The sequence below is a fragment of the Tamandua tetradactyla genome, chromosome 3 (assembly GCF_023851605.1).
Source record: "Tamandua tetradactyla isolate mTamTet1 chromosome 3, mTamTet1.pri, whole genome shotgun sequence".
In the NCBI taxonomy this organism is placed as follows: Eukaryota; Metazoa; Chordata; class Mammalia; order Pilosa; family Myrmecophagidae; genus Tamandua; species Tamandua tetradactyla.
This window is the reverse complement of record NC_135329.1, coordinates 74,034,696-74,047,228: the sequence shown is the minus strand read 5'-3', so window position 1 is coordinate 74,047,228 and position 12,533 is coordinate 74,034,696. Positions and strand designations below refer to the sequence as shown.

General features: G+C 38.2%; 1 protein-coding gene across 1 annotated transcript; it reads left to right on the top strand.

Moving 5' to 3' along the window:
* The first annotated feature begins 4,595 nt into the window (after nucleotides 1-4,595).
* Nucleotides 4,596-5,525, top strand: LOC143676153 (olfactory receptor 7A5-like). Its single transcript, XM_077151895.1, has one exon. The coding sequence runs from the start codon at nucleotides 4,596-4,598 to the stop codon at nucleotides 5,523-5,525; it is 930 nt and encodes a 309-aa protein (XP_077008010.1).
* Nucleotides 5,526-12,533: the final 7,008 nt, after the last annotated feature.

The window sequence follows — 12,533 nt, the reverse complement described above, 5'->3', positions numbered from 1 at the left end:
CATTTTCTTTCTTTTTCGAGAATTTTTCAGGTTTGGGGTTTTGTATATATGGTTCTGTGTGTTTTTATTCTTGTTTATTAATTATGTTCTTAAAAAAATTGAACTGCAAGTTTTGCAATAATGTTGTTGCTTTTCAATTAGTTCTTTTATGTCTGTATAGATATAATTGAGGAAGAATTTTTGGAAGTTAAGAAAATTTCTATGGTCCAATTTATCAGTGTTACATTTTGTGTTTCTCCCATCGCTTTTGAAACTAATGAAGTTCTTTTATTTGAATTAACAAATCACTTCATATATGCATTGTCAAATTGTTTTAACATCTCTGTTTCAATTATTCTATTCTTTCTTCTTTGCTTAGATTTATTTCTAAAAGTTGCATCACACTTTATCATTATTTGGAAGAATACTTCTTTTTGAATTGACTACCTGTCTCCGTGTTCCTACTCACATGCATATTTGAATCTACATATATATTTTTGCTACTGCTTCATCCATGCATTTTCAAACATGTATTAGTATATTATTTTATTTCTGTGTGTTTTTCTACTAAATTAATTATTCTCATAAATATTATTAAATTATTCTCTTTTTAAAAATATTTTATTGGTAAATCTTCAAACACATACATTCCATACATGGTGTACAGACAATGGCTCACAGTATCATCAGTATAGCTGTGTATTCATTACCATCAACATTTTAGAAGATTTGCATCACTCTAGAAAAATAAATAAAAAGAAAAATGAGAGAACTCATATATGTCATACTCCTTGCCCTTCTCTCTCATTGACCACTAGTATTTCTATCTACCCAATTTATTTTACCCTTTGTCACCCCTGTTATCTATTTATGTATTATCCATATTTTTTACTCATCTGTCCATACCCTGGATAAAATGGACAACAGACATGTTTTTTATAATTCCACAGGTCATTGAAAAAATTATATCTTTATACAATCGTTTTCAGGAATCAAGGCTACTGAAACACAGCTCAACAGTTTCAGGTACTTCCCTCCAGCCACTCCAAACCACCATAAACTAAAAAAAGGATATCTATATAATGCACAGGAATAATGCCCAAGATAACCTCTTGACTCTGTTTGAAATCTCTCAGCCTCTGAGACTTTATTTTATCTTTCCCTTTTTGACAAGAAGACTTTTTCAATTCCATGATGCTGTGTCCTGGCTCATCTTAGGATTTCTGTCCCACCTTGTCAGGGAGATATTAAGTTATTCTTATTATCCATCTTGCCATTCTAAGCATAGGTTTAGATATTCCATTCATTTTTAGACAGAATTTCATTCTACTTGACAGTTTCTATTTCATAAATTCATATTTTCTTCAAATTTTTTGTTTGAAAAATGCATAGTTTTTCAGTCACCTTCCCCAAAACACAAAAGAGAACAAAGTGGTTGTAGTCCCTGATCATTTGGATTTGAGCCATATATTTTCTGGAGAACTGAGAGTACAATTATAATTGTGCATATGATGTAAAGTTCTTAGGGAAGCATTACATGAACAAAGATAAATCACAGGATGAGCACATATTGTCATTGTTTGTGAATATTAGAGAGGATGGCCCTGGAAGGACTTTGCATGTTGGACAAGGAACTAAACCAGGACTGCAGTGTGCCCTTCAAATTTGTCAAAAAAGAGGTCAGAACCCAAAGCCCTAGAATAATTGCACAAGAAAGTGAGTGAGGGAACTGCTTCATCCATTTGGGTCCATAAAATATACCAGTGTGATAAATATTAATATGGGGCAGACACAGGAATAACAGGTAGATAAGGACCTGATATGGAGACCAGGACAAGCAGGTGCTTCTTGTCCTCTTCTCCATCTCTGGCTGTTGAGTCTGTAGGAGTCTTAGCTTACATGCTGACAACCCATTCTCGCTACAGCATCTCTCTTCCGTTTGTCTCTTCATTCACATGGCCCTTTTCCCTTTAGCAGGGACTTACTTTTTCTCAAACTATTCTTGCATTTAGTGTAGTATCTTCTGCAATTTTTACCATTTCTCTGAGTCAAAGTACATTTTACCTTGTCATCCAGGATGCACATGCATGCACACACACATGCACACGGATGGACAAAGATATCATGAGGTTATTTAGGATGTATCTGACTGTGTACAATGTACTGTTACATTCTTATAATGTGCTTTCTTTATTCTATAATTCTTACAACGTTTGCTATTCCACCACTTATGAAATCTAATCTCAGAATATGGACAGCATGCTTTTAGCTTTCCTTCTAAATATCACACAATCAAAGCAGCATGCAATTATAGGTTCCCCCAAATTAAGTCGCAAAAGGAATCATCATCTTCATTTGAGAATGTTATGAATAAGATTTAAAAAGGATAACTCCAGGCTATCCTGAAGTGGTGCAGGATATTCATTAAGGAACAGGAGTGAAGTTTTTTGGATGGAAACTTTGGAGAGATTCCAGGAAGAGGGAAGCAAAACTATAAAGTCATTGAATATGGAAACTATGGAGGTCTGGCAAAGGTGCGAGCCAAGTTTGCTGTCTTAGAGATCATATGGTTGGGGGCAGGTGGCATTGAGAGGGAATGCTGACAGGTCTACCATGAAGCATTGAGTTTATGAGTGACTGAAGCTATGGAATGTCAGCTTCATTGTTCAGCAGGGAGTCAGTAGAGATTGTGTGTCATGAAATTTGATGATCCATTTTATAATACAGAAGACGCCTAGCTCAATATGACTATCAGCTCATCCTGTGATTGTTGGGAGAGGTGATGTGGAAATAAAATAGAACCATGGAGTTGGGGACATGAGATGTTGAAAGAAATAAGCATTTGAGAAGTAAAAGAAAAATCCCCTACTTCATTACCTGTGATAATACCCATTTATGAGCAGTAAAGAATATGCAAAGCTTTTTACATATATTTGTAATGAATCAAATGTCTTAGGGTGATGGATTTCACATTCCCTATCGTATCAGTGATGGTATTAAGATTTAGAATGTTTCACTTGCTATCAAAGTTTATCAACACACATGACACACTGGAGATTCAAATGTTTGATTCCCAAAATTTTTCATTTAACATCATTTAAAAGGTCTTCTGCATCACATAAAAATAGCAAGCATTTTTGGTACTTATTATATTTTCTTTTGTGAAATATCACCTTATTTCCTGTGCTCATTTAATTCTTTGGGTGTCCAATTTTCTTGGTGTCTTGGCATTGTAAGCAGATACTAATACTTTCGTTTGGATAAATTGTTCTTGCTCTTTTTGTTAGTTTTTCTTGTCATCAAGGGGACAAATTATGTTCAGAATGCGACCAGAACACAGGGTGGCTTCTTTATCAACAGTTAAGACCTGAGTTTAATTTTATATTTTCCCTTGATTCCATTTCATTATCCTCTCCTTCTGCTTTTTGAGCAGATTTTTGGTTCTTGAAACAGAGGGAAGAAAATAACCATATCAAAATTAAAATGGTTTACCTGTCTGTGTGCTGTTTGCCTGTTTTGATTTTATGTTTCCATTTCTAACTATTGTTGGAATAGATAATGTGATGCTGTCCACTCTCATTATATTCACTCAAAGCTTAATCACTGGGGATGAGGGTGAGAAGAGGATGGTAATAACAGGGACCCAGAAGGCCTCGGAGTGTTGTGCTTGTGTGTGTGTGTGTGTGTGTGTATGTTTGTGTTTCTTGGGGTGATGCATCCACAGCCTATGGGCAGCTGAGGTCATAAATTCCAATACTTGTGTCATATAATACAGAGTCCAAATACAAATGTAAAAAAGGAAATAAGAGTGACTTAATTTAATTTCAAGGGATATATTGCAACCAAATGATAGTGTGCAAGAGGTATAACATGTGGAGAAGGAATTCATTGTGATTTGAATTTTCAGCAGCAGCCAGGTCTCCTGGTTCTTCAAGCTTCTCTGTCACCATTTCACATCATTTCATTCTATTTTCATTCCCTTGCCAAACTCACTTCCTTGTTGACCTTGTGCATCCTAAATACTGAGACCTCTTCCCTCGACATTCCCTCTGAAGAACAAATAATTCCCCAAATTCCTACTGGATCACACCTTCTCTTCTATCAGATCTTTGTTCAAATAGCATTTTGTATTATGGTTTTGCCTGGACATGGTGAGCTAAGCAGCATGATATCTTCTTTCATGAACAGGAAGAGACCAAAGAGGAAATGCTGCAATTCTGGTTCTCCTGAACATCCCAAAAGATGAAATTCTAGAATTATTTCTCTTTCTACTCTATTTTCCTTGCAGCACATTAATAATATGGAAAGTTATTATTATGTGTTTGTTTGTTTATCTTCTTACTCCATGAAGAGATTGTAAACAATTTTATGTACCACTGATATGACAGTGGCTGGTGCAAAGAAGGAACTCAATGTGTTCTTACTATGATTCAATAAATTTCTCTTAAAAACATGAAATGCATAATGATTTAGGGAATTGCCTGAAACTGCACAAGGAACCCCTAATCAGAAATTGTTCAAAGGATTTCATAAAAGTCTTTCATAGATAGGCTAATTACTGATTGTTTTAAAATAGTCATGTTCTTTCTCTAATTCTTGATAGTCACACCAACAGTATGGAACCAGGAAATGAAACACAAATTCTAGAATTTCATCTTCTGGGATTTTCTGAGGAAACAGAATTGCAGCCCTTCCTCTTTGGGCTCTTCCTGTCCATGTACCTGGTCACAATCATTGGGAATCTACTCATCATCCTGGCCACCATCTCTGACTCTCACCTCCACACACCCATGTATTTCTTCCTCTCCAACCTGTCCTTTGCTGACACCTGTTTATCTTCCATCACTGTCCCAAAGATATTGGTGAACATTCAGACACAGAGAAAAGTAATTTCTTATGCTGGTTGCCTCACACAGATGTTCTTTTTCTTACTCTTTGCAGCATTGGAGGACTTCCTCCTGACTGTGATGGCCTATGACCGTTACATGGCCATCTGTCACCCCCTGCATTACACAGTCACCATGAACCCCAGGCTCTGTGTCCTGCTGGTTCTGGGGTCCTGGATCATAAGTGTCCTGTATGCTTTGTTACAAAACCTACTGGTGTTTCAGCTGTCCTTTTGTGCACCATTTGAAATTCCCCATTTTTTCTGTGAACTTAATCAGATGGTCCAACTTGCTTGTTCTGACACCTTCCTAGATGACATGGTGATGTATATTGTAGCTGGGCTATTGGGTGGAGGGCCATTCATTGGCATCATTTTCTCCTATTCAAAGATTGTTTCCTCCATACATGTAATCTCCTCAGCTCTGGGGAAATATAAAGCATTTTCCACCTGTGCATCTCACCTCACAGTTGTCTCTTTATTTTACTGTACTAGTGTAGGTGTGTATACAAGTTCTTTTGCTATGCATAGTGCCCATGCAAGTGCGCCAGCCTCAGTGATGTATTCTGTGTTGATACCCATGTTCAATCCTTTCATCTACAGTTTGAGGAATAAAGACATTAAGCGGGCTCTGAAAAAATTCCTTACTGTAAAGCCATAAAATATTATTGGTTGTGGAGCCACAGAAGTGCAGTGATTGAAGAGTTCAAAGTGTCAGAGCCAGAAATGATGATTCTTTGACATTTCTAGGAAGTTATCATGTTTTAAAGTCAGAAAGAAAACTGAATATGTTAAAGTAAGACTATAAGCCATACAAGTATTACTAAAGGAAACAATTGTTTAGGATGATTTATATCTAGAAATGAATTAAGAATTCTTGGTTTCCTTGTGCAAGGTATTTGATACATATGGGTGTAGGGCTATGTTACATGTTCTATGTTATCAATGTAAAGCAAGTAAGATTCTTTTGATTCCTCTAACCTAAATATCTGCCCTTTCTGTAAATTTTTTCATGCATATTGAAGGTCTTATTAATGTATAATATATTGACCCTATCATCCATTTTTTATAGCCTTAATATTCAAAACTGTGTCATAGTTGTGATGAAAGAATGAATTAATAAAAGCTTGAATTCCTTGCCCAATGATTCTCCAAGGAATGGAGAGTTCTGAATCAGAGCACAAGTGATTCCTGAACCAACACATATGTACATTCAACATTTATGGCTTACCCAGAACGAATCTTAAGAGCAGTCTCTTTTTAATACACTTGTGAAAAACAATGGGAATAACAGTGTGATCATGATCATGAAGAAATCCTCAAAATAAGTAGCATCTGATTATTCCATTCTCAATTTTGTTCATATGGATTACTATATCAGTTGCTTGTTGCTCCATAACAAGTTATCCCCCAAATAAACAGTTTAAACAATGATTTTTATCACTGCAACCATGTATGATTCAGATTTTTTTTTTCTGCAGAGCTCCTCATGGAGCTGAATTCTTCACTGTGTCAGCAGGTAAGGCTCTGCTGAGTCAGGCTGGACCCTCTTACAAACTTGTGGCTGTTATGCAAAGAGACTGGATATGGGAAGCCTTTGCTGTGACAACTAGTTTCTACTGCCATGGCCCCTCATCATCCAGGGTAGCCTGAGGTTGTTGAAAAGGTAGACTTTGGGTTACATGAAAAAGCAACAGAAACACTCCAAGTCTTTGGACACACACTGTCATTTCCACCACATTCTCTCAGCTAAAATAAGTAAGACACTTGAAATTATTCCCTGAATCAAAAGTGCTTTAAGATCTCGTCTGGATCGGAGGCCCTCCAGAGATCCATTGAACACAACATGTATTCAACATTAAAATTAGGGTAATCTCTGCAAAATATCTATCACAAGTATAAACTGCAACTCATTAGGTTTCTCTTTTTTTGTATGGGCAGGCACTGGGAATTGAACCCAGGTCTCCAGCATGGCAGGCTAGAAATCTGCCATTGAGCCACCATCATACCACACAATTTATTAGGTTGTATTGGGAAACCCGATCTCCAATTCCACTCCCAACAGCTGAATGAATTTCTTGATGGGAAAATGAGAGACAATCTATATATTTAATACATAGCTATGACAATTCTATTCAGAAAAATCTGCCTAAAATAAATATTACATTCTTTCCCCCCACCTCCTATTCACCATTCCTTGCCAAGGAAGAAATAACTGATTTACATCCCAGATACACCCTGAGTCCAGGGACTAAATGCCTGTGTCATTGATTAACAAAACAGTAGAACTTTTTCTTCACTTATATTGTACTGATGATTCAAGAGCCCCAGGAAGTTCTGTGCAATGTGGTATGGAGGGAAGGATGGGCTTATCTTCAGTAAATCCAGGAACACAGAGTTTGGCATTTAAGGGGCAAGGCTCCCAAATAAAACATTCTACACATTTTTTTACTATGGAAGGCTGAGCTCAGTTCAATTATGTACCACAATTTAGAAAAGTTCTTAATCCACATCCTTGTAGATATGAGCCCATTGTAAGTAGGATCTCTTTAAGAAAATATAGTTCATTAAATTGTGACCCAACTAAACGAGGTTGGACCTTTATCTAGATGACTGGATTCCTATATAAACTGAATAAATTCAGATATAAAGAAAAAGAAACTAGAATGAAGGGTAAGAAAAAGCCATGGAAATGAGCCTGAAGCCCAAAGCCAGAAGGAAATGGAACCCAGCAGAGTAAGGGGAAGACACCACCATGACATGTGAGTCAGATGTAGAAGCCAAGGAACCCCAGAATCACTGGCAGCTACACCAGATGTTACAGACTTTGGGAAGATAGTTTTGCCTTGTCACTGCCAGAATTTTGTACTTCCTCAGCTTCACAGCTGTGAGCCATAAAAATTATGTTTTTAAGCCAGCCTATTATGTGATTATTTGTCACAGCAGCCAGGCAAACTGAGACAGTGCCAGGTACATGTAAAAAATCCCTTTCATTGAACTATAGCATATAAATGGGAAAGTGCCCTATCATATGCTCAGTGAATTTTCAGACATGAAATAAACCCTGTAGCCAGAAACTAGAAAATATGCAGACCATGGTTAGGTTTCAAGAGAATTCCTCTTGCCTGGAAATGTTCCATCCACAAGGGAGCCACTTTGAAGATTTCATGCTTAAGAAGATGGCACTAATTTTCCTAGTCACCTGGCTTTGAGATAGGGAATTAGATAAGACTAATAGGCTGTTTTCTCATAAAACTAAATATGGTATTACTATATGACTCAAAAATTCCACTTCTAAATATATATCCTTACATATGAAAGCAGGGACTCAAAGAGATATTTGAACATTGATGTTCATAGCAGAATTGTTCACACATTCCAAAAGATGGAAGATGTTCACTTGTCCATCAACTAATAAATAGCTGAACAAAATATGGTATAAACAAACATGATGGAAGTATTCAGCCATATTAAGGAAGGAAGTTCTGACAATGAGCAATAGCTTGGATGAATCTCGAGGACATCGTGTTGAAGGAAATACAGCAGATATAAAAGGATAAATATTGCATGATCTTACTGATGTAAAGTAATTAGAATAACCATGATCAGGAAGTGAGAATTTGATATATAATTTTCCAGAGATTGGGTTTGGGGTATGGAATAGGGAGTTAAAGTTAAAATATGTAGAACTCTTATTGGGTGAAAGGAAATTTTTGTATTGAATGGTGGTTATCATAACACAACATTGTCAAGGCAACTGACAGCACTGAAATATATATTTGAATAAGCCTAAAATGGGAAATGTTAGGCTGTATGCATAGTGCAAGGATACAACTTTTAATGAATTCATAGAACTGCACAACACAGTGAACTCTAAGTTAAATCATTGACTATATTTAAGAGTATAATTATAAAAATGTGCTTTCAATCAAAAAGCATTGGCAAAGTCCCCTGAGGGATGGGAGAAAGAATATGGAACTATTAAACCTTACCAAATATTACCCCTGATACCATGTTAAACTTTAGGGACATCCAAGTCAATAAGCAATACCCTTGATCCTGAGGCTTACTCTTGTGAAGCTTATGTAGGTAGTAGAGAAGCTTAGACTACCTATGCGCATGCCTAAGGGTCACTTTTGGAGGACCTCTTTTTTGTGGCCTCTCTCTCTCTCTAAGCCCAATTCTGCAAGTGAAATCATTGTTCTCCCCCCTACATGGGACATGACATCCAGGGGTGATAGTCTCCCTGGTGGCATGGGAGAGGACTCCCAGGGATGAATCTGGCCCTGACACTGTGGGACCAACAATTCCATCCTGACCAAAAGGGGGAAAAGAATTATAATTAATAAGGTATCAGTGACAGAGAGAGTTCAAACAGAGTTGAGAGGCTCTGGAGTTTGCTCTTACACAAGCTTCAGGTAGACCTTGCTACCTATCATAATCTGCCAACCCAGTCAATCCTAAAGAACACTTAGGACAATATATAAGATTCCACAAGGGTTCCATGCACTAGAGTAACTTTCCAGGGCCTAGCCTTTCCAGAACATCAGATAGTTTAATCTTCCTACCCCATATTAGTGACAGACCCTTCCAATATGAAAAAGTTTGAGTGGCCATAGCCCAAACGCCCTTAAGAAAGGGATGGAAAGATTAAGGTGATAGTGGAGGTATATAGAGAAGATAAGATAACAAATGAGTATGGATGCTGAATCATTAAATTGGTCTTTATTTTAGTCACCTGTACCTTAGAGCAGCTAGAAGTAAAAACTTAAAATTGTGGAATTGTAACCCGTGTCAAACTCTGAAATACTTTCTACAATTAATTGTGGTGCTGTGATTTGAAATTTATTGCTTTTTGGTATATATGTTATTTTTCACAAAAAAAGAAGGAAGAAAGTCAATTTTGATGGTACAAAAAATATTTAAGCCCTCTGGCATCCTATATTTTGGAGCAGCTAGGAGGAAAAATATGAGAGAATCATATGGTAACCCATGACAAACTCTGGGATCTGTCCTGTAACTACTTGTTGAACAGTGCTTTGAAAACTATTGCACTTTTATTTCTTTGCTTTGTATATATGTTATACTATACAATAAAAAGTTAAAAATAAAAAAATTGTCTACTGTTCTAGTTTGCTAGCTGCCAGAATGCAATATAGCAGAAATGGAATGCCTTTTTAAAAGGGGAATTTAATAAGTTGCAAGTTTACAGTTCTAAGGCCAAGAAAATGTCCCAATTAAAACAAGTCTATGAATTGTCCAATCTAAGGTATGGAGGGCCAGAAGCAATCAATCAAGCCCAAGCAGGGAAAGTCCCCACAACATTGGGGCAGAATGTCCCCAAGAGTTAAACAATAACCAATGTTAGTAAACTGAGAGAATGGGATGTGTTTTGGAAACAGCTAATGGCATTTTTCTGCTTCTATGATATGCTTGCTTGCTAACAACTGCAAAACCACTACATAGCCTTTATAAGCACATCTTGAAAACCTCTAGGCACTGATCTCTGAATCTTTCTTCTTGGAAGTTTCTGAGGCAGTCGCTGGCCAGCTAATAAAGACTCCAAATTGGTTTGCCATTTTGAATTATGTGGTCTCTCTTTTGGTTCACCCCACAACATTTGGAGGCACCAGCGAGATCATCACTAATGGGACACCTGGTGACAACAAGTCCTGAAGATCACCCCCAGAACTGAGGTCTGGCTTAGGGGAAGGCCTCAGAGAGACATTCTTCCAACCCAGACAGGGACCAGGAACCAGGCCGGTTCTACAGGACTATCCAATATTATACAAAATCTGGTGGAGTCATCTGTTTCTGGAAACTTCACTGGTGAGTACAGGTCTGTTACTGGATCCAGGTCAGGGACCTCTGGAAGGCTGGATGCAACATTACTTCCAAGGTCAGGGCCAGAGCAAGATGTTGCCCAGGGCTTCTGGTTAGGAATCAGTTAAGGATAAGACTTTTGTGTGTCTTGGTTTAGTTTGTTCCTTCTCTCATCTGTTGGTCTCATTGCATTCTGTGTCATTCTTATCATAATTGCCATGGGTCAGTCAAGCTTATCTGTCTGTACTCCCCTTCAATGTTTTTTGAAAAATTTCCAGGAGTTTCAGTGGAAGGCTGGAGACTACGGAGCCCCTGTCAACAACTTCAACTTGAAAAAATTCTGCTCATGGTAGTGGCCAACTTTTCATTCTGGGTGGCCTCCTGGGGGAACCATAGCTCTATCTGTGGCTTATAAGGTCAAAAGGAGAATTTTTGGTAATCCAGGCCACCCTGACAAAATCCCCTATATACTAATTTAGATTGAAATTTCAAAAGAAAAACCCAAGTGGTTACGGTCTTGCCTGGAGTCCCAAAAAGAAAGAGCCCCCAGAGCCAAAATGGCCATCTTAATAAAAACTTCTCAAAAAGAAAGGAATAATGGGATCCCAGTATTTACAGGACCACCAGGAGATCTGCTCTTGATGGACCCTCCCCCACTCCCAACAGCCCCTCCACCCCTTCTGAGGCCAGAGAGGAGAAACGGCCAAGAAGTGGCAATAAGCTCCTCTGATAACTGGGAGGTGATCTTCAGTCTCCCCCATACCAGATGTGGCTCTGCTTACCACCCTTCTGCTGGCTTACAGTCACCAGATTCTTACAGACTCCCAATTTTACCCTTGAGGCAGGTTGGCCCTGACCCAGGGTATGACCTTTCATTTTCTATGTCCCCTTTTCCTCTAGTGATCTGTATAATTGGAAAAACCAGAATCCTTCTTTCTCTGAAAAGACCCAAGGGCTCATCTCCCTCTTGGAGACTTTTTTACCCTCCTACCCACCTGGGCTGACTGCCAACAGCTCCTCTAGGCAATCTTCACCTCTGAGGAATGAGACAGAGTCCAGAGAGAGGCAAGGAAGTTAATTCTTGGACCTGATGGGCAGTTTACTACTGAATCAACCTGATTAGAAGCTTTGTTCCCCTCCACCCACCCCGAATGGGACCCCAACACTGATAAAGGGAAGGAGGCTCTTGATCAGTCCTCTCCAGACTCTGCTCCAGGGAAAACGAGTTGTGGCCAAAAAGCCGACCACCTTGTCTTGGGTAAGTGAAACCATACAAAAGTAGAAAGAATCTCCACACACTTTTCTTGAGCACTTCCTGGAGGCATACCACTTGAACACACCTATAGATCCAGAGGTGCTTGAAAATAGGTGAGCTGCAAATAGAGCATTTGTCACCCAGTGAGCCCCAAACATAAGAAAAAAATTGCAGAAATTAGAAGGATTTAAGGGTAAAGTGATGTCTAAACTGATGGAGATTGCCCAAAAGACTTTTAATAACAGAGATGACCCTGGGACCATACAGTCCAAACAGTAGCCAACATTTTAATATCTGTAATGGCTGAACAGGAAAAACAAAAAGATAAACAAAAAACATTGAAAAAAAGAAAGTGAAACAAAAAAAAAACCAGAAAAGTTTGAGCCTAAGTGTGAACCAATGCACCTACTGCAAAGAAAATGGACATTGGAAAAATGAATGCCATAAAAGAGGACTTACAGGACTGAAACTGCCCCCCTCTATAGTTGAAGAGGTGAATTGAAGGGCTGGGGCTCCACTCCATTAAGCCCCCAGGAGCCCAAGGTCATCTTAGAAATCAGGGGCAAGCCTATAAAATTTCCTGTTGATACT

Bases quoted from the DNA above. Each gene is read 5' to 3' on its own strand.
- LOC143676153 (XM_077151895.1), top strand. From the start codon at position 4,596: ATGGAACCAGGAAATGAAACACAAATTCTAGAATTTCATCTTCTGGGA.